Source organism: Ammodytes marinus (genome assembly GCF_949987685.1).
Source record: "Ammodytes marinus genome assembly, chromosome: 13".
NCBI classification, from domain to species: domain Eukaryota; kingdom Metazoa; phylum Chordata; class Actinopteri; order Uranoscopiformes; family Ammodytidae; genus Ammodytes; species Ammodytes marinus.
Window position 1 is genome coordinate 491368 of NC_137217.1, and position 23685 is coordinate 515052.

Genomic DNA, 23685 nt, shown 5'->3' on the forward strand with positions numbered 1-23685 from the left:
TATTGTGAATCACTGTTACGCTGAATTATGTTTGTTAATATTGCACGGTGGAAATAAACCTATTGTATGCTACACAAGACGACACTCGGACAAGATTATTTACAACCCAAGAAAGCAATCAGTGAAGTGAAAGCAAGCGCTTCAGCCAGACGACTCTGGGTCGAACCATCTCAGTAGCTTAAAGCATCGGCTTAGCTGCTTTTATAGTTAGGTTTAAATAACTTTTTGACAACTGATACATATTAATCACTCATCCAATGAAGGGCTCTTACCTATTTGCTTAGTAAAATCTAGGTGGTGACTTTTTTTTGGGCGTGTGTGTGTGTGTGTTGCAGGAGAGATCAGAAGAGTGGAAGGCACGCCCTTTGATTTCAGAAAGCCCGTTCAGATTGGCACAAAGCTGAAAGAAGTTCCAGGTCCAGGGTTTGACCACAACTTCTGTCTATCATCACCCGGAAATGCTTGGACAGAGAGGCATGCTGCCAGGTCTGTAGATGTTATATTCCGAAAATTACACTTACCAGCAGGGCTCCAGACTGCGATCAAATGTAATTTTCGGAGACAATGGGCCTCATTTATCAACCGTGCGTAGACCAGAAAAGTGGGTGTATGCACATTTGCACGCAAACCTCTGCATTTATCAATATGGACGGGAGCGTAGGGTATGCTCAAATCCCACGCCAGCTCTCAGCTCGTGTACGCAAGTTTGTAAACAGCATGGACTCAGTGCTGGCTGTGCCGGGTAGCCGATTACTTTGTTGGACAATTATTAGAAGATAATACAAATGCAGTGTTTGCTCAGACCGAACTGGACTGTGTAAGGGCAGTTATCTCCGACTTGGAGCAGCTGGGGGGACACTGAGGCACGGGGGCTGCATTCATTCAAATTGTTAGCCTAAGTATAAAATATGTAGGCTATGCAAGTAGTACACTGTTATTTATGATAAAAAAAAATACATGGCACAACATTCAGCTTAACATTTTATTTATTTGAGATTTGAGTTCCTCTTTTAATGTGTCATTGATCGCTAAAGCGAGCGATTTATTTCCACCATTAACCGGCACGTTTCGTCTTGTTTTTCCGATTCCACTGGTGGAGCAGGACGGTGGGCGCTCTCGCATCTGATCGTTGCTGGGTCGGCTTGAGCAGCTGACGGCCGGGCTGACCACTCGTGCCAGTAAAACGCATTTCTATTATTATTTTTTTGTTTTTAAAACCCTTTTGAGTAGTGCTATCTAAAAGGGCAATTATATTCTAATCATTCAAATCTCTGCAGACTAGGGATGGGCATTTTAAGAAATTCAATTGATCGATCATCGGGAAAATTAACGAGCAATTATCGAGCAATCGTTATCTTTTTTTACATATTAAAAAATGCCAACAGAACATCCAAAATACAGCGTTTTTACCATAGACTGTATACAAGAGGTTTTTACTCAATTACATCTTTATTCCAAGATCTTCTAGGCAAACAACAATCTGTTAAGACATTATTAAAATTATAATAAAATGCGGCGCTGGTGAAAGCCCGAGGCTATGAGCCAACAAGGAGCCAATGCTACGATACCTTTAAAGTTTAAACACATATGCGCCTCCTAAGATGCTGCCAAAGACTGCATAAGGGCACGGCACGTTTTTCTGAGTGGTAAAGGACCTAACCTTACTTCATCTAATAGACAAAATGTGCAAATTATTTCCCTGATGAAGGCGAAGTAGGAAAGCATAGACGCTAAAGTTAGCTGCTAATGCTAGCAGCGCTAAAGTGACACGTTTAACAGGGTCGGATGTAGGCTTCAATGTACAAGTGGTACATAATTCGGTTTGTTTAAGTGTTGTACTTATATAAGGTTTCACAATGCTTAATGAACTTAGTTATTTTCGGTTCTAAAGCTGTCCGGTCCGATGCCAAACTTCTCCTCAACTTCTTCCTGTTTATGTTTTGAGATCTACGGCAGCTCGCAGGCTGCTGCCTGAGCCTGTTCTGTTGTCTCCTACTACTAGTTAAGTATCTCCCCCTGCTGGTAGGATGTTTAATTGCTGCCCATACAGTCTTTGGCTGCTGCCTGAGCCTGTTCTGTTATCTCCTACTACTAGTTAAGTATCTCCCCCTGCTGGTAGGATGTTTAATTGCTGCCCATACAGTCATTGGTGCTGCCACATAGTGAAACTCATTGCTGTGCTGCCGGACTCACACTGCGCAACACAACGGCTATATGATCGATAACAATTTCACGTGATCGACAATATTCTTAACGAGCAATGATCGATTAATCGATTAATTATGCCCATCCCTACTGCAGACGTGTATTTATTTCATGGGGACCATTATCGGACAGTTGGTGCGTCTTTTTCTCCTCTACCACTTTTATTATGCCCGCACCTCCAGTTGTTTTTGCATTTCAGAGCAGCAACACACTTTTTTGAATGGCGATTTTTGAGTCAGACCACTTTTTCTTCTATGTAAATTGCGACATATACAGTATCTCACAAAAGTGAGTACACCCCTCACATTTCTTCAAATATTTCATTATATCTTTCCATGGGACAACACTGAAGAAATGACACTTTGATATAATGTAAAGTAGTCAGTGTACAGCTTGTATAACAGTGTAAATTTACTGTCGCCTCAAAATAACTCGACACACAGCCATTAATGTCTAAACTGAAGGCAACAAAAGTGAGTACACCCCTAAGAAAAAATGTCCAAATTGGGCCCAAAGTGTCAATACTTTGTGTGGCCACCATTATTTTCCAGCACTACCTTAACCCTCTTGGGCATGGAGTTCACCAGAGCTTCACAGGTTCCCACTGGAATCCTCTTCCACCCATTCATGACGACATCACAGAGTTGGTCGATATTAGAGACCTTGCGCTCCTCCATCTTCCGTTTTAAGAAGCCCCAAAGATGCTGTATGCTGTTAGATGCAATAGGGTTTATGGCTGGAGACATGCTTGGCCAGTCCATAACCTTTACCCTGAGCTTCTTTAGCAAGGCATTGGTCGTCTTGGAGGTGTGTTTAGGGTCATTATCATGTTGCAATACTGCCCTGCGGCCCAGTTTAAGAAGGTTGAGTGCACGTTTTCAGCGTCATACCAAGAGGTTGGCTTTGGAAAATAGACGTATGAATACTGCCAGCATTGCTGCAGGTCTTGAAGGGGTTGGGGGTCAACCTGTCAATGCTCAGACCATACGCCACACTCTGCATCATACTGGTCTGCATGGCTGTCGTCCCAGAAGGAAGCCTATTCTAAAGATGATGCAAAAGAAAGCCCACAAACAGTTTGCTGAAGACAAGCAGACTACGGACATGGATCACTGCAACCATGTCCTGTGGTCTGATGAGACCAAGATACACTTATTTGGTTCAGATGGTGTCAAGTGTGTGTGGTGGCAACCAGGTGAGGAGTACAAAGACAAGTGTGTCTTGCCTATAGTCAAGCATGGTGGTTGGAGTGTCATGGTCTGGGGCTGCATGAGTGCTGCCAGCAGTGGGGAACTACAGTTCATTGAATGCTAACATGTACTGTGACATACTGAAGCAGAGCATGATCCCCTCCCTTCATAAACTGGGCCGCAGGGCAGTACTGCAACATGATAATGACCCCAAACACCCCTCCAAGACGACCACTGCCTTGCTAAAGAAGCTCAGGGTAAAGGTTATGGTCTGGCCAAGCATGTCCCCAGACCTAAACCCTATTGAGCATTTTTGGGGCTTCTTAAAACAGGAGATGGAGGAGAGCAAGGTCTCCAGTATCCACCAGCTCCGTGATGTTGTCATGAATGAGTGGAAGAGGATTCCAGTGGCAACCTGTGAAGCTCTGGTGAACTCCATGCCCATGAGGGTTAAGGTAGTGCTGGAAAATAATGGTGGCCACACAAAATATTGACACTTTGGGCCCAATTTGGACATTTTAACTCAGGGGTGTACTCACTTTTGTAACCGGCAGTTTAGACATTAATGGCTGTGTGTCGAGTTATTTTGAGGGGACAGTAAATTTACACTGTTATATAAGCTGTACACATGCTACTTTACATTGTATCAAAGTGTCATTTATTCAGTGTTGTCCCATGAAAAGATATAATGAAATATTTGAAGAAATGTGAGGGGTGTACTCACTTTTGTGAGATACTGTAATTGTATAGGCCTATCCTGTTTTATAGCATTTGAGCGATAGGCTACTGATGTTCACCTAAAACGGAAAATCCTCAGCTGGAGATCGTTTGTTGTCAACACCAACGCTGTTGACCGCAGGAGTTATTTACTTCCACACTGACACTGCTGCCTTCTGTCGTTCTTTGATGCCGCTTGTAATGCTCCGAAATGAAACTATTTATTTGTTCTACTTTTGCTGTTATTCTGTCAATTTCTACTTCAGAGAAGTTCCTCTTCTTTGCCGTAATGCGTATATCCATGTCGTAAAACCTCTGGGCGAGGCTTCTAAACTGAGGGGCATGATTTTCAAATAACGATTGTTTTCAGCCGCCGCATTTATCAATGCTGGCCTGGCGTACGCCAAGATTGGCGAGATACGATTGTTTGATAAATCCCACGCGATACCTGGCGTAGGGAGATATTTGCGGCACGTCTTTAGTATGTTGCCAACTGGCGACTTTTTCCGCTATATTTGCCGACTTTCCGCCATAGCGATAAGGCTGTTAAAGACTAGAGACATCTTAAAACTTTTTTTTTAACCGCGCGCATGAAAGCAGAGTAGCAACGGTTGCTGTCTACTCCTCATCACCGCTGACAGCCCTCACTCACATGGGCAGTCTGATAGCTGCCCCCGCCACCTGCAGCAGACAGACTGCCATGTGCCAGGTAACGTTTTTGAACACGAAAATTGTTTTATAGGTCCACATTTAATATAGCCTGGCACCGCCCGCCTTTCTACTTCTGCTCAATTTTCATTTCCCTTCAGCAGTCAGTCTAGGTCCGTGGTATATTCTTGGGTTTATATTTTTGGCTGTCCAATCAGCGAACAGAGGGCGTGTCTCAGAAGCCGGTGCATGACATACGTCACGACCAAACGTTATGCGATTGGTTGGCAGATCCAGAGTGGCACTGGGCAGATCCAATAGTTTTAAACTTCAACAGACACCCGCCTTCAAGTGAGTTAACATTTATCAATTGAGCGATTCCAGACCTTCTGTACAAATGAAATTAAGTACGATGGTCTGGTAGGACCAGGCTACATTCAATAGGCCACTGCATATAAAAGCTAACCTTGAAGTTATATGGCAACAAAAAAAGTGTGTAAAGTGAGTTTGTAAATATGTAAATAGGCCTAGTTAATTTGTAAACTACCTTGTCAGCATTTTCTATTAATTTTGCCTCTTTCACAATTGCATATAATAAAAATGTGTTGATAATGTCATCTAACTACTACTAGTTACTTTTGGGCCAATAACAGGGCTGTACAGTGCAACAGTTTTGCTACTGAAATTTATCACGTGCAATGATGAATAGAAGTCCACTCGCACTAGTGCAACAGCTTGCTAACGAGCAGATGCTGCTTTGAGAGACAAAGTAGCGCTGCTTAGAGGGCTCTACATTAACTCTCTCCAAATGCGGGTTAAAGCTGCAGTTGAGAGTTTCAGCCAACGGCTGTTTTCCCAACGCTCTACCTGCTGTAGTTCCTCCCTCCGAACGACAGCTATGCGCGTTCATGTGAATTCAGTTACATTGACAGGAGACAAACACCATGTCCGATTCCGAGGTGATTAAACATTAGTAATGATAACTACATACGTACATATTGAGCATACATTTTAATCACAGACATACCATGTATGTTAGCTTAAAATCATTGTAAGTGTGCTGGTAGGCCTAACAAAAGTAGCTGTAACAGCCAGGCAAGATAGCAAACTAATTGTAACAGAGCGGAGAAGTGTGTGTGTATCTCCTACTATCTATGCTCCTGCTCTGACCGCAGCTGGGAGGGGCTGCTCGGGGCTGCTGCGCGAGGAGCGGGCTGTGTGTCAGTGCTCCCGCTGCTCGTTGAGAAGAGGTGATACTTGCTTTGGCGAAAAAAGTCACCAATAACACCAGAAAAAAAGCTAGATTTGTCGCTTGTCGCTGTTTTGAAAAAAAAAGTCGCCAGGGGGGCTGAAAAGTCACTAGATATACTCCGCGGTCGGAGAGGTCTTGATGTGATAGGGCAAGAAGACATGGCCGGTGTACTTTTTTTCGAGCTCTCTCCGTCTCCCTTTCAGCAGTTAACTTTTCAACATTCGTCTTTCCTCGTTTTTTTGCTGTCTTAGCGGTGTTAGTTGTTGGTATCCTGGGAATGGTAAATTGACGGTTCTTTTGTGAAGACATTGCTACTCGCTGTCCGCCGTAGTAGTACCAAACAGTAGGCTAGTGTCAGACTGCTAGGGTCGTGAACGCTCACGCAACTGACGCATCAACGTCGTTGCCAAGGTCCCACAGCCAATAAGAACGGAGAATCTGACCTCGCTCTGATTGGTCAAAATTAACATGAGCGGTGGCAATTTTGGGGGGCAGCACACAGAGGCAGGGGGGAGCAAAGTGATAAAAAAATATTTTCAGACCACTTTACCTACATATAGCTGAATGGCTATTATGACAGTTTTGTCAAATATTACAGTAAAAAACTCTCAACTGCAGCTTTAATGTAGTCTTAGGCAAGTAAGTTATTGAGTCCACCCTCCACTTCGGCTGGTGAAAGATGTGTGCACGGGGTCTGTGCTTGTGCGGCGATTCTAGCGTCTAATCAACTTCCCCAACGGTAATAGCCGGAAGGAGACGGCTCTTAACATTAACGCAGTTAGGTTAGCGCGTGTGTAAACAGAACATTTCCTGTGCACCTTCACATTAAAAGCCTGTTACTAGACAAACGTGAGTTGACTTTTATGTTGAAGCCGGTAAGAGCAGGAAGTTAGCGCTTCACAGCCCTGCAGTGCTCTAGCTTGAAAGGCTACTCATTCAGCTGCAGAGAAAAGTCAACAGTAGTCTATTTAATTTTTTTTTTAAATAAGCCACTGAAGAACTACTCCCAACACATTCACAACAACCTATTTAATTTATCCTAAATTGTACCAATATGTATACTTATTTATTTAATAGGCTATGTTTAATGTTTTAAAGTTTGGTTTTAATTAACAGAAGGGCATATGCTAAAAATGTTTCTTATTATTAATAATTATATGTATAAACAATTATTTTTATTTTCATGGGGAGAAATAATTCTGAATCAGCAAAAAATTGCAATTGGCAGGTTAGATTATTTTGTCTAAATTGCAATCAGTGCACCCCTATTCATTTTTCTACAATTATTACTGCACACACTAGGATATAATATTAATTGAGAATCTCAAATTAGACCAAGATGACAGGCTCAAAGGAGATTAGAGCGAAATTCAAGGGTTAAGGTTATGCAAGTTTTTGATCATACTTTGTGTGCTACCGAATTTATTTTTGTGCTACTAATTTTTTTTGCTTGCTAGCACCAGTGCTACCACCTAAAAAAATAAGCGTACAGCCCTGGCCAATAAAAATTTTCCTTAAAATGGAGTCAGCAGAGATAGAGTAGGTAAAATCAGAGGGCTCAGATGTAGAAGTGGTTGTGGTGAAAATGGGCAAAGAAAAATTCCTTTTCTGGAATGTCAGAATGTGTGAAGGATTTCACATGGTGATGCAAAATCAAAAACACATTAAACTGTATCACCAGAGGGGTATACTACGAAGCAAGATTAAGGGCTGAGCGAGGTCTGTTGAGCCTTAAACCAGAATTTTCAGTATCACGAAAGGTGGCTCTCTTTCTACCTGGCTAGATCACCGTGGTAACAGAGGCTGCACGGCTAACCTGCTCCTACTAGTTTTTGTTCCAGAGTTTGAGCTTAAATTCGGCTCTTAGAGCACTGCCCTTTAAGGAAACTACACATTTGGAAATCCCGCAGACCTGACAGTATTGTCTGAGCGCTACATTCTCACTGAGGAAACTGTTACATCTAAACTTATTGATCCGTAAATTAATGAACGAAATGAAGCCGTGACATTAGGCTTACAGCAGAGCGAACTGTAACATTGCGCTGCGGCTTTTTACCACATGCATACAGTTATTGATGCAGAAAATGCTTTTTTTTCTGGTGTAATTGGTGACTTTTTCGCCGAAGCAAGTATCACTTTTAACGCTTCTCAACGAGCAGCGGGAGCCTCCCGGCCCGTCCCCCGTAACAGAGCGCTGACAGACGGCCCGGTCCTCGCACAGCAGCCCCTCCCAGCTGCGGTCAGAGCAGGAGATACACCTCTCCGCTCGTGTTCCGTTAGCATCACTATTAGCAGTTAGCAGCTTTTCCCACCTCTTCTACAGTCTACGAGTAGTGCAATTCAAAATGTTATGCAGTGCTTTTTTAAACCATGAGCATGTATGATTACTGCTAGACTTAACATTACCACGTTGGTTGTTTATGCGATTGTCACGTTCATAACACTAGAACCTCATCTATTCAAATATTACTGTATAAAACCCCTGTCTACAAATATGCAAATTAGGCGATGGCGTCATCTACAAATATGCAAATTAGGCGATGACGTCATCTGGCGACTTCTAGCGACTTTTTGGACAGCCAATAGCTACTTTCCTTACTGAAGAGTTGGCAACACTGATAGCTACCTCATTGTCCATTTGCACAGTTGCAAATTTTAATTATGTACATTCTTGGCACATTTTAGTTTTTTAAATAAGTTACGCACTTATTTATCTATTTTTAGTCGTGTTGTCATTGTTGCTAATGTCTGCTCTACGTGCCTACTCTAATTGCCCCCTGGGGATAAATAAAGTTTTCTTGAATCTTGAATTGAAAGCGGCATCAAGAAGCTGTCAAGGCAAAAACAGGATCTCCGTCAGGCTCTGGAGCAGCAGGTCTCCATCCTTCTACAGGAGGAGATCTTCAAACTGCGAGTCCAGAACCAGGGGCTGCAAAATAAACTTTGGGAGCTGCAGGACTAGAGTCTGGAGGTCAAACTGACCCAGAAGCACTAGAACCCGAAGAGCAGGGAGGAGCCCAGAATGGCCCGGAGCAAGGTAGAGAGGAACCACAGGAAATGAAGCCGTGACATTAGGCTTACAGCAGAGCGAACTGTAACATTGCGCTGCGGCTTTTTACCACATGCATACAGTTATTGATGCAGAAAAGGTAAAATAGCCTACGCCTATGGGGAGAACGGGGTAATTTGTCACACGGGTTGGTTGTCACAATCGTTATATCTCGGAACCAGAAGGCGCTGTCTGTGAAATGTTGGTATGTACAGGTGAAACTCAAAAAATTAGAACCGACCCCTTGATGGGGTTGGTTGTCACAATGTGTAAGGGTGTCTTTGATGATTAATTTCTTCTTTATTACAATAAGATAGAAAAAGTGAGGGGTACACATTTCAAGGCAACACCTTAGTCATTGATGACTATTGCAATCTAGGATGTCCTTAATGCCTGAGGGTTTTCTGAAAAAATAGTACGAATTGTCAAGTCTACCAAAACCTTAATATCTAAGCCTGTGTAGCACATAGAAACATGAAATAAAATACATTTAAAAGTTAAGGTTCACAGGTTTTATTTAAACATGCTCCCTTAGTGCTTACAAACCAACAAATTTTTCTAAAAATCATCAAAATTAGATGGGGGAGAAAAAAATAAATAAATAATATAAAATATTTAAAAATAATGTGCTAAATGAGGTTATAATCCTGCTTCTTTTTTGCATGGATAGTAGTGACTGAGTGTGCAGTGGAGGGATAAAGATAGACAGATATAGAAAGGAGAAGATCGCTTTATTTTATTATTTAGTTCAGTTATCACTGGCACCATAAATCCGACTTCCCAGTACAACTAGAACGCAGACTGACTCCTGCTGTCGGGAGCCGATCAGCTGGTCCAAACGGCTGTATACCACGGAGATGAAAACGAAACTGAAACTTAACTATCGCCTGGCTAGGCTGAATTTGAGTTGGAGCAGCAACATATAGCCTAAATTCATAAATATTGTTAATAAATAGATGCAATGTGTTGTGTGATTTTCGTCAGTAGCCTATAGTAGACCTGGATTCTGCGCTCCTAAAGGTGAGAACACACCGGGCGCGTTGGGTGTGGTGGGCGCGTTGAAAAATCCTATTTTTGCATAGGGAACCATTGGTTTAGGCGCGAGGATCCGTTGGCCGCGGCAAAGCGTCGCTTTGGGCGCGTTACCAAAGCGTCAACGCGCCAGCAAAGCGTCAAAAAAAGATGAAAAAATTTAACTTTCAACGCTCCTGCGCGTGACGTTTAGCCGCGTTGGCCAATCAGTGGTGAGCTTGACCCGACGTCACTGGCAGAGAGCCGGAGGACAGAAAAATCTCAGACAAAATGGAGGAGCAAATAATCACCGCTGTGTTTGCGAGACCGTGACAACACAGAGGCAAACACCGAGTAGGAAATGTATTTACGGCTGGCTGCCTGGTGCTGTATGAAGCCGCTCGGGGTTACAAGACGTGGGGAAAGTGAACCAGGAGAATGGGCTTCCTGGTTAATTCAGTGAATATGTGCGGCTGTGCATTAGCCGATAAACCAAGTTAGCGCCGGTCGGATAGCATTAGTTAACTCACCCGGTTGTGTGCGGCCACCACCTCCATATAATGAAGCCAAACATAACGGCTTAGTCCGGGGAACTTTCACAATGAGTACAGCGAAGCACCGGTGTTTATGCCTATATCTACGCCAGCCACGGTCCCCTGTCACAGCCAGGTAGGGTAATGTAGGCTAGTTGCCTTTATTTTCTACTGCCCTGCACACAATGCTGCTGTAAATGTGTTTGGTATGGTGCTGCCTTGCTGTTTGTGTTCATTTCCGAGTGGCGTGAATCTGTTTTAAGGCTATTTGTTCCGTTCAGGTGTTGTTTATTTGTCTTTTGGCACAATTGTTGGCCGTGTTGTTGTTGTTTTTGTGCGGACATGATCGCTGTTGTGTCGGGTCGGTTCTGATCGCAGCCATGGTTGATTAGGGGAATAAATATATGGGGGGGAGACTAGCTGCGAAGCGTTGGAGGGACGCGTTGAACCACTTTTTGACACAAAATGACCAAGCGCCAGATCAGGCGCGTTGGTCGCTTTGGCCCAAAGCGCCAACGCGCCCGGTGTGTTCTCAGCTTAACGCCACTAACTGTTCTGTAATACACTATCGCCGACACTGCTGGCGTATTTTTTTACAATTATTTATTTATTTTTAATTTTTTTGATTGGCGTGATTTTCCGCAAACCACACAACTTTTGGGTGGTCACGTGGTCTTAAAAAATCAACAAAACCCACCTCATGTGTATTTGAACCAGTGACGGTGCATTCTATGTTGTGCACGCCATGAAAATTAGATAAAGTAACAATGCTGCGTTACGCAGCATCAGGCAGGAGATACAATGTGGCATCGCGCAGCAGCCGTCATCAATGGGTTAAGCTTCAATGTAATGTAGGAATTACTATTGAAAGATGTTTTGGTGATGAGCAATTCTCACTAGAGTAAAAAGTGTGCCTTACCCCGATCTCCTCTACTGTATGCAGCGCCACTCTATGCTCTCACCTCAAATGATTTTACCTGGCGATCTACACACACTGGCTCTTAATGAAGCGTTCTATAAAATCACAGGTTGCAACATTATTTCACTGTGGGCTTCTTTCTTTTCATCAGTAGTGTATGACGTTTACAATATGAAAAGGGGCTTTGAATAGGCTATCACTGGAACATCAAGGGAAGATGAGGGCGATGAAATAATTAATACAGTTGGGACGTGACAGGTGACAGCTGTCACAGTTCGGACATCGCTGCAGACTCGCAGGTTAAGCGTCTGCACAGTAGATTCATATTTGTCCGAAAAATACAGACGACAGGTTTTTTAATGTAGGTCTATTGGTATTTGTAAGATTCAAATAAAAGGCTATTAGCCTAAATCTAAATAGTCTTCATTTTGATGTGGCCCAAAACTAAAGTGATTTCCCACATAGGCTATTCATTTGGGGACAGTGTCAGATGTAAATTACATTCTTAATTGTGGGACTATATGCGTAGTGCTATAAATATAGCAAAGTAGCCTATAAATATTTATGAAATATATTTCATTGTAACGGTTAATTAAAGCTGCAGTTGAGAGTTTTTTTACTGTAATATTTGGCAAAACTGTCATAATAGCCATTCAGCTATATGTAGGTGAAGTGGTCTGAAAATATTTTTTTATCACTTTGCTCCCCCCTGCCTCTGTGTGCTGCCCCCCAAAATTGCCACCGCTCATGTTAATTTTGACCAATCAGAGCGAAGTCAGATTCTCCGTTCTTATTGGCTGTGGGACCTTGGCAACGACGTTGATGCGTCAGTTGCGTGAGCGTTCACGACCCTAGCAGTCTGACACTAGCCTACTGTTTGGTACTAGGCTACTACGGCGGACAGCGAGTAGCAATGTCTTCACAAACGAACCCTCAATTTACCATTCCCAGGATACCAACAACTAACACCGCTAAGACAGCAAAAAAACGAGGAAAGACGAATGTTGAAAAGTTAACTGCTGAAAGGGAGACGGAGAGAGCTCGAAAAAAAAAGTACACCGGCCATGTCTTCTTGCCCTATCACATCAAGACCTCTCCGACCGCGACCTCGTCCCCTTCCTCTGCCCCTAGGCTGCCTGCCGCTATCAGCAGGACGTCCGCTGGCCATATAGCAACCCAATCGTGTGCTCAGTGTTGCCAACTCAAAGCGATTTTGTCGCTATATTTAGTGACTTTTCAGCCCCCCTGGCGATTTTTTTTTCAAAACAGCGACAATCGACAAATCTAGCTTTTTTTTCTGGTGTTATTGGTGACTTTTTTCGCCAAACAAGTATCACCTCTTCTCAACGAGCAGCGGGAGCACTGACACACAGCCCGCTCCTCGCGCAGCAGCCCCGAGCAGCCCCTCCCAGCTGCGGTCAGAGCAGGAGCATAGATAGTAGGAGATACACACACACCTCTCCGCTCTGTTACAATTAGTTTGCTATCTTGCCTGGCTGAGCTACTTTTGTTAGGCCTACCAGCACACTTACAATGATTTTAAGCTAACATACATGGTATGTCTGTGATTAAAATGTATGCTCAATATGTACGTAGGCCTATGTAGTTATCATTACTAATGTTTAATCACCTCGGAATCGGACATGGTGTTTGTCTCCTGTCAATGTAACTGAATTCACATGAACGCGCATAGCTGTCGTTCGGAGGGAGGAACTACAGCAGGTAGAGCGTTGGGAAAACAGCCGTTGGGATCCCAACGGCTGAAACTCTCAACTGCAGCTTTAACGGCCGCAACTTTTTTTTGTTATAACGCAATAGTTAGCAAAAATGACAAAAAAGTAATTTTTTCAGACGTTTTGACCAGATTTAACCGCCCAGTTTCGACTCCGAGGCTCCAGTTTACTTTTGGAAGTGATCCTGTTTGAAATGGTCAGCTAACGCGGATTATTTTATCACTTGAACTTTCAGCGGTGAGTCCAGCGTTCCGTGACCGCCTCAGAGTGCGTCCCGTTCGGGTACGGAGTGATGAAAGCTGTTGCTCCATGCTAGCCGGTGCTAACCCAATAGCGCTAGCCAAACAGTTTCCTTTTCTTTAAAATTAAAAATTTAAAAATTATGACCCCACTCACCCAGGCAGATCCGGAGCTTTCTATCCTGAAGGCTGAGCTTCAGTCTATTGAGAGCCTTATTCACCATGTCCTTCAGTGGCAGTCCTCTCTGGTTTCCCGGATGGCCGTGCTGGAGCATTTTCCACTCCGGAGCTCTCAGCCGTCGGCTAGCGGCGTTTCTGTCCCTCCGGTTTCTGCTCCGCCTTCCAGCGCTTCATGGTCGTCTGTCGTCAAGAAGGGCAGACGAATTTCCCCTCGTCACTCGCCAGGTCCCATGCTGTTGCACAATTATTTTGCTCCGCTGGAGGAGCTAGATGGGGCTGCAGAGCCTACGGCTGGCGCTGCATTCTCCCGATCCGAGTCGCCAGTCCCAACCTGCTCCTTGTTGGCTCAGAGGCGTTCAAGTTCCCAGTCCACTCCCCAGGGTAAACGCCAGGATCGCCGCCGTCCACCAGCTCCATCCAGACGTGAGTTCCATGTTCATCCCGTTCATCCCTCAGTGCCTGTACAAAATGATGTCCCCGAGATCGCTGTAGCTGGCGATGACGTATGCTGTACAGGTGCTGCTCACTCTCGCAGCTATGCCCCACCCCTCACATCCAAGCTGTCACTCACATCCAAGCTGTCACTCTACAAAGGGAGCTGTATGAATGAGGAACCAGAGATTCTGATAATAGAGGATTCCATCATCAGATACCTGCAACTTCCTGGTGCCTTCACTTATTGCCTTTCTGGAGGAAAGGTATGTGATATCATAGAGCCCTCATCGACCGCCACCCTACAGCCCACACTGTCATCTTTCATATTGGGACAAATGATGTTATGAACAAACAATCGTGTACACTCCATGATCAATTAGAGTGTTTGTCCATCACCCTGCAGAGTTTGGGAAAAACCTGCATTTTTTTCCGGCCCCACCCCCACTCTGTCTAAAAGCCCAGAGCACTTCAGTCGCCTCCTGAGTCTTCATGACTGGCTGAAGTCCTTCTGCTCTTCAAACACATTGGGCTTCATCAGCAACTTTGACTCTTTTTGGACCAGACACAAGCTCTTTAAATCTGACGGCCTCCATCCCAACACCAAAGGTGTAAGAGAACTAACCAATAACTTCATTCAGCACATTGCATTTAATTTGGACTGATATTTACCACAGCATGACCCCATCAGAAGAACCTCCATTAAAAAAGATCCCCCCCGGAGTCCTGCTCAACATGAATTATACTCCCCTTCCATTTGTGCTGTAAACCTTCCTCCAGCTCTGGACATCACACCTGACTGTCCTTTCTCACCTCCAATGTCCCATCCATCTGCTGCTTCTAACGTTGGCTCCCTCTACAGGCGCAAACCTGCATTGTATGACCCTGAAAAACAAACCACGCTTCCTAGCTCTAAACTAAATTCCCCACAAATTCTCAAATCAAGAAAGGGCTTGGGTTTTCTTCATCTAAATATTAGAAGTTTATTGCAGCATGATAAATTAGACCATGTAAAGATTTTAGTGTCCCAGGCAGATCCAGATGTCTTGATTCTGACTGAATCCTGGTTAAAGAAGAGTACAGATGACTCTATTGTGGTAATTAATGAATACAATTTATTCAGAATAGACAGAAATGCAAGGGGTGGGGGAGTGGCTGTCTATGTTAAATCCTGTTATTCTGTAACACTTTTACATGCTGTCTCTGTTCCAAATTGTTTTGAATTTATCGCGCTAGAATTATCTTTATCGTCAAATGATTGTTTTGTTGTAATTGGTGTGTATAGGCCCCCTTCAGCTGTAACTAGCTCCTTAATCGATCTAGCACATATGCTCTCCAGTTATGTAAATAGAGAGGTAATTGTGATGGGTGATTTTAACGTTGATTGGCTTTCTGGTGCCTCTGAACCTTTCAAAGAAATCTGTAGCAACGTTAATCTTACACAATTAATAACTGAGCCCACAAGACCCAATCTAAAAAAAACAGCAAAATCAACTTCAATCGATTTAATCCTATCAAATAAAATAAATAAAATAGTCTCAGCTGGTGTTTTTGAGTTTGGGATTAGTGATCAATGCCCAGTGGCCTGTATCAGAAGTATTAATTTAAAAAGATCTCAACCTAAAATCATAATTAAGCGTAATTTTAAAGGTTTTAATGAGCAAGCCTTTTTAAGTGATCTCCGTCATAGTGACATTCAACTCACTACGGAAATTTCGGATGTTGAGTTAGCCTTAGACTATTTCATCAATACTTTCAAATTATAAACAAGCATGCGCCCCTTAAAAAGCATAGAGTAAAAAATAGATCAAACCCCTGGTTTACAAGTGAACTGTCTGATTTATTTTCTGAAAAAAATAAGGCATGGTGTGGTAACTTCTGCCCAATACAGGCGGGCGACCGGGGTGTAAATGAAGAATACTGGAGGCGTAGTGACCGTTAATGACTTTATAGGTATGGCACATATCACGGCATACATCTACTGGTCATAGCAGGAAGTCAAACTCGAGCTACGGAAGCCCCGAGGAGCCTATTTCATCATATTCATACAAACAGGAATGCACTTATCTGGCGATGCCAGCTAACGTTACAACACTTCTCCCCCTTTAACTTCCAACATTCCCCAATATAGAAAACATACAATGGTGAACTAAGAACACCTGAATAACAGTCACATTTGAAGTCTATCTGGAGGTTTGCGAGTGCGCTGCGACCTGCGCAATTCCCCCTCTGACTCCACAGCTACAACTAGTGGTGAGGGGGTTCTGGGTGGACCTGGTGTTGGTGAGTTGGGGAAAGACTGTGGGTCAATGTGAGAATGTCCATCCTCTTTAGGTGACACCGACACCTCTGCATGTGGCTCTCTTTCTGGCAAAGTCACTGGAAGACATGCAGTGGCGTGATGATATGCTCCGTGACAGATTGGTGTGCGGGATAAATAATGATGCCATACAGCGCCGCCTGCTGGGGGAAACCCCTCCATTGATTTTTAAGAAAGCCCTAGAGATTTCCCATGGCATGGAAATGGCAGCTAATAATGCAAGAGATATCCAAAAAGGGAACGGGGTGCCGCAGGCAGTGGCAGTGCACCAAGTCAGGAGAGAGACTGATAAACCGGCAAGGCGGGTGGAATGTTTTCGGTGTGGAGGGGCACACTATGCAAATGACTGCAAATTCAAAGATGCTGTTTGCCATGCATGTAACAAAAAGGGACATTTAGCTAAAACGTGCAGGAGCTCAAGCTAAAAAAAAACAAAATCCTCAGGCAGCCACACACCACCTTGACGGAGAAACAGAGGAAGCTGAGTGTTCCTATAACATGTTTGGAGTGGAGACAGATGAGGAACCGCCGGAACCCTATTATGCCACAGTCACAGTAGAGGGGCAAGACATCAAGTTTGAGATTGATTCAGGTGCCACAGCGTCTGTCATCAGCGAGGAGACCTACAGGAGGACATGGGGGTCTAATCTACCTCCCCTCAGGTCGTCAAAGCTCAAACTCAGGACTTATACGGGACAGCCTATACCACATTTAGGGGTGCTATCTGTGGACATTTCAGCCGAGGGACAGAAGGCAACGGCCAGGCTGGTGATCGCTAAAGGCAGAGGGCCCAGTCTTTTGGGCCGTGATTGGCTTCGCAAGATCCGACTGAACTGGCATGAAGTTAAGTATGCACACACAACAGAGGACGTCCTGCTGCGGTACAAGGACATGTTCAGGGATGAGCTGGGCACACTAAAGGGGGTAAAAGTGCGACTCCATGTTGACCCTGAGGCCACGCCACGTTTTTTCAAGCCCAGATCGGTTCCGTATGCCATGAAAGGCAAAGTGGAGGAGGAGCTTGAACGCTTACAGAAGCTGGGTATCATTGAGCCCATCCAACTTTCAAGGTGGGCGGCCCCCCATTGTTCCAGTTTTGAAGCAGGACAAAACGGCTAGGATATGTGGGGACTATAAGCTCACAGTAAATCAAGTCTCTAAGCTGGACTTGTACCCATTGCCACGGGTGGATGACCTGTTTGCAACTCTGGCAGGGGGTAAACTATTCACAAAGCTGGACATGAGCCAGGCTTACCAGCAGCTCCTTCTCGATGAGGATTCAAAAGAGTATGTCACTATCAACACTCACAAGGGGTTATTCAAATACAATCGCTTGGTGTTTGGAGTGGCGTCGAGCCCCGCCATTTTCCAGAGAACAATGGACACTGTACTGCAGGGGATTCCACATGTAGCAGTGTACTTGGATGATATCTTGATCACAGGGGCCACAGAGGCGGAGCATCTGGCTAACTTAGAACAGGTGCTGAAGAGTTTCTTGGATGCAGGGCTGCGATTAAAGCGCAGCAAATGTTCATTCCTGGCGCAGAGTGTGACTTATTTGGGACACAACATCACAGCTGATGGGCTCTGCCCGCTAGAAGACAAAGTGAGAGCTATCAAAGAGGCCCCCAGCCCTAAGAACGTTGCTGAACTCAGGTCGTTTTTAGGCATGGTGAATTATTATGGCAAGTTCATGCCTGACCTCTCAAAGGTGCTGTCTCCACTGTACCAGCTGCTGCACATTGACACAAGGTGGCAAGGCAAGGCAAGGCAAGTTTATTGTTAGAGCACATTTCGGACACAAGGCCATTCAAGGTGCTTTACATAAGCAATAACAAAATACATCAAGTAAGAACAAAATACATCAAGCATAGAGCACACATTCAAAAAATAATTTAAGCAAGAACAAAATACATCAAGTATAGAGCACACATTCCAAAAAATCAAAATCAAAATGAGAAATTAAAATTTCAGGTTAAAACGGAAACAGAACGGTCTTCAGACCTGATTTAAAAGAGCCGAGTGTTGAAGCGGACCTCAAGTCCCCTGGAAGTTTATTCCAGAGCTTGGGTGCATTAAAACTAAAGGCTGCCTCTCCCTGTCTGGTCCTTACTCTGGGGACTTTCAATAGCCCAGTCCCAGACGACCTGAGAGCTCTGACTGGTTCATAAGGGACCAGTAGGTCAGATATGTATTTTGGCCCTAAACCATTTAGGGCTTTGTAGACCAACATCAATATTTTAAAATCAATTATTTGGTTAACAGGAAGCCAATGTAAAGACCTCAGAACTGGAGTGATGTGATCCACTTTTCTGGTCCTAGTGAGGACTCGAGCAGCAGCGTTCTGAATTAGCTGAAGCTGTCTGATTGATTTTTTAGGAAGGCCAGCAAGGACACTGTTACAGTAGTCAAGTCTACTAAAAATAAATGCATGGACAAGTTTTTCTAAGTCCTGCTGAGACATTAGCCCTTTAATTCTCGATATATTTTTAAGGTGGTAGTAGGCTGACTTAGTAATTGATTTAATGTGTTTTTTGAAATTTAAGTCGGAATCTATCACTACTCCAAGATTTCTAGCTTGGTGTGTGCTTTCTAACATAACAGATTTAAGCTGTGCGCTGACTTTTGATTGTTCATCCCTGGCACCAAAGACAATTACTTTAGTTTTGTCGCTGTTTAATTGAAGAAAGTTTTGGCACATCCAGTCATTGATTTGTTCAATGCATTTACTTAGTGCTTGAATCGGACTATAGTCTCCTGGTGATATGGTTATGTAAATTTGTGTGTCGTCTGCATAATTATGGTAGCATAATTTGTTTTTGTTCATAATCTGAGCTAGCGGTAGCATGTATATGTTAAACAGAAGAGGCCCAAGAATGGAACCTTGGGGGACCCCGCATGTAATATTTGTTCGCTCGGATGTGAAATTGCCTATTGACACATAGTAGTCTCTTTCCTTTAAGTATGATTCAAACCAGTTTAGCACAGTTCCAGAGAGTCCAACCCAGTTTGCTAGTCGATCTAGTAATATGCTGTGGTCAACTGTGTCGAACGCAGCACTGAGATCCAATAAAACTAATACAGAGCTTTTGCCACTGTCTGTGTTTAAGTGGATGTCATTGAGGACCTTAACCAGAGCAGTCTCAGTGCTGTGGTGTTGTCGAAAACCTGACTGAAAGACATCAAAGCAGTTATTCATTGCTAAGTAGTTATTTAGCTGATGATGAACAGCTTTTTCAATGATCTTGCTTAAAAATGGTAGGTTGGATATCGGCCTATAATTGTTCATGAGTGATGTATCTAGATTTTTCTTTTTTAGGAGTGGCTTGATGACAGCTGTTTTCAGGGCCTGTGGGAATACACCAGTGTGAAGGGACATATTGACAATTTCTAGGACATCTGAGGCCATACAGCTAAAAACTGTTTTAAAGAAGCCTGTGGGCAGAATGTCAAGGCAACAGGAGGAGGAGTTCAGGTGTCGTATAATGTCATCCAGGTTTTTCTTGTTTCAGAAAAAACTCTGTCATGGCATCTGAATTCGTTTTAAATGGGTACAGCGATAAAACATATCTTGAACCTGGTATTGATGCAGTGACAGCTTGTCTTATTTTATGAATTTTCTCAGTAAAGAAGGAGGCAAATTCATTGCAGGCCCTCGTGGAAAGATGCTCAGACGCTACTGACACAGGAGGGTTTGTTAGCCTGTCAACAGCAGCAAACAGGGCATGTGCATTGTTGCTGTTTTTGGTGATGATGTCAGAGAAGAAAGACTGTCTTGCATTTCTTAGTTCTAGGTTAAATGTGCGTAGTTTCTCTTTGAAGATGTTATAGTGAACATTTAGATTTGTTTTTCGCCACCTGCGTTCTGCTTTACGGCACTCTCTTTTTTCAATTCTGACCTGAGGGGTATTTCTCCAGGGAGACCTATTTTTACCAGAGATGATTTTCACCTTGGTGGGTGCAATAGCATCGATAACATTTGTAATTTTTGAGTTGAAGTTACATACAAGTTCATTAACTGAGATACAGGGGAGGAGCGGGGACAGAGAAAATGCCTGGATAAATTGAACAATTGAACAAGCAGTGGCGTGATGAGCAAGAGGCAGCATTCAAAAAAGTAAAAGAGCTCCTCTACTCTGCGCCGCTGCTTGTTCACTATGACCCAGCTAAGGAGATCACCCTTTCATGTGACGCCTCACCATATGGCATCGGGGCAGTGCTCTCGCATGTAATGGAGGACGGCTCAGAGAAGCCCATTGGTTTCGCTTCACGTACACTGACGGCAGCCGAGAAGGGGTATTCACAGCTGGACAAAGAGGGTTTGGCCATTGTTTTTGCTGTTAAGCGCTTTCATCAGTACATTTATGGTCGTGCATTCACCATTTATACAGACCATAAACCACTAATGAGCCTGTTCAGTGAAATCCAATGCATCCCACCATTAGCATCAGCCAGGATACAGCGTTGGGCGCTCACACTGTCAGCCTATCAGTACATTATTGTCTACAGAGCGGGTAAGGAAAATGCAAACGCAGATGCACTAAGCCGGCTGCCTTTACCGGACACACCCGCTGAGACATTTGTGCCGCCAGAGACTGTGTTTTCATTGGAGAGACTGTCAGAATCACCTATAAAAGCGACTCAGGTCAAGCAGTGGACAGAGAGGGACCCAGTGCTATCCCGAGTTAAGACGTTCCTTCTCCAAGGATGGCCCAGTACGGTGGAGGAAGAGGAACTGAAGCATTATGCCAAACGCAAAACAGAACTGAGCCTGCAGGATGGCTGCATCTTCTGGGGTGCTAGAGTCATCGTGCCTCCCCCTGGATGTTCACAGATCATAGAGGAAATACATGAGACACATCCGGGGGTGTCTCGAATGAAAAGCCTTGCAAGATCCTACGTCTGGTGGCCAAAAATGGACCAGGATCTGGAAAGCAAGGTAAAATCATGCACACAGTGTCAGATCAATCAAAACATGCCTCCACCTGCTCCATTGCACCCATGGGAATGGCCAGACCGTCCCTGGTCTAGGCTACATTTGGACTGGGGCAGATGTTTCTTATAATGGTGGATGCGCACTCTAAATGGATAGAAGCCCACATAATGAGCAACATTACAGCTCCCACAACCATCGACAAGCTCAGGGCAGTGTTTGCAGTCCACGGGCTGCCTGACACAGTGTTCACGGATAATGGCACCTCGTTCACCAGTGAGCTATTCAGTGAGTTCATGCAACAAAATGGCATTCACCACATACGGACAGCTCCTTTTCACCCAGCCTCGAATGGTTTGGCTGAGCGGGCCGTGCAGACAGTGAAGGAAGGCCTGAAGCGGATGACAGGGGATTCTCTCAGCACCCGGCTTTCACGTTTCCTGTTCAAATACCGCCAAGCCTCTAGCTAGACGCTCTGGAGATAATACCAATTGGACTATTTTTAGACAATTTAGGAATAAGTGCATAGCCATGGTCAGGAAAGCCAAATCTGAATATTACCTTGAATTAATCTCCGACTGCTACTCTAACGGCCTCCACACACATCCTACCTCTACTGCGCGTGTACCTCGCGTCTGCGTCTGACTTTTTGTCACTGACCATGTAATCAACCTAGAGCGGGCACACATCCAACCTCAGACGCACTGCTGATGCGCGTCGGAGGCACGTCTGCAGCGACGCTCCCCTTTACCTCAGGGGGCTCGCCTATTTTTTCTGAGAGCCGCGCGTCTCTCTCGGGTATCTCTGCTTTAACTGATAGAGAAATACTCTGCTGAGAGTCATATTGACTTCATACCAGCAGCTTTCGCTGTAGTTTCACCATTTCCTGGTGTGTCCCTTTCAAAATAAAACTTCAAACAAGCGAAAATGTGAAAAAAAAAAAAAAAAAAAAAAGGCAATGGGGCGCACGGATTACTGTCCAGACTCAATATTAGACTCAATATAAATCATATGCATCATAAATGACACGAAAGAACTTAATTTTTAATGGAAATTATCTATGAAAACTCTATGTAGAAAGATAGGGCTTTTAGAAGCAGCGCTGCAGCAGCAGCAGCTGCTGAGACGTTCCATGTGTGTCCGAGAAAAGTCCGAGAGACGCAGCAGTAAGGTAAGGCGACGCGCTCCAGAGGTAGACGCAGGATGTGTGCAGAGGCCGTAACCCTGCACTATTTTGGAAAGCTGTGAACTATAATAAAAACAATTCTAGCACAGTTCCCACTCAGATCAAATTAAATGGTCACACTCTCAATGATCAAAAAGAGATTGGCTTAGCTTTTAATAAACATTTTGTAGCTGCTGGTCAACTCTTTCAGAATGGAGGATGTACACCTTCTACAACCAGTAGTAACATACCGCCTGTCTCTCAAACTCCTAGGTTGCGTTCCGAATCGCATACTTTCTACTACAGTATCTCACAAAAGTGAGTACACCCCTCACATTTCTTCACATTTTTCTTTATATCTTTCCATGGGACAACACTGAATAAATGACACTTTGATACAATGTAAAGTAGTCAGTGTACAGCTTGTATAACAGTGTAAATTTACTGTCCCCTCAAAATAACTCGACACACAGCCATTAATGTCTAAACTTGCTGGCAACAAAAGTGAGTACACCCCTTAGAAAAAATTTACAAATTGGGCCCAAAGTGTAAATATTTTGTGTGGCCACCATTATTTTCCAGCACTGCCTTAACCCTCTTGGGCATGTAGTTCACTAGAGCTTCACAGGTTGCAACTGGAACCCTCTTCCACCCATTTATGACAGCATCACAGAGCTGGTGGATATTAAAGACCTTGCGCTCCTCCACCTTCCGTTTGAGGATGCCCCAAAGATGCTCAATAGGGTTTAGGTCTGGAGACATGCTTGGCCAGGCTATAACCTTTACCCTCAGCTTTTTTAGCAAGCCACTGGTCGTCTTGGAGGTGTGTTTGGGGTCGTTATCATGTTGCAATACCACCCTGCGGCCCAGTTTATGAAGGTTGAGTGCACATGGTCAGCGTCGTACACAGAGGTTGGCTTTGGAAAATAGACGTATGAGTGCTGCCAGCATTGCTGGGATGTCCCGATTCTTGTGGCCAGATTTAGGATGGTTAGAAGTACCCGGATGTCCTACTTCATGCGGCCAAGATTGTTAGTGTTGAAAAGTGCATCCTATTTGGGCGATTCTGACCCACAATCCAGTGCGCACGTGAAGTGACGTAACATCGACGAAGCTTCCATATGAAAACAAACGGGGATGCGACGGATATAAAAGCAAG

The 23685-nt window shown here is 44.2% G+C and overlaps 1 protein-coding gene across 1 annotated transcript in view; it reads left to right on the forward strand.

The window, feature by feature from the left end:
* Positions 1 to 23685, forward strand: part of galm (galactose mutarotase) — a 142695-nt gene that overhangs the window by 113219 nt on the left and 5791 nt on the right. Inside the window, exon 7 of the mRNA XM_080039125.1 lies at positions 336 to 486. Within this exon, the coding sequence (XP_079895251.1) occupies positions 336 to 486 (151 nt within the window). The remainder of the gene's footprint in view (positions 1 to 335; positions 487 to 23685) is intronic.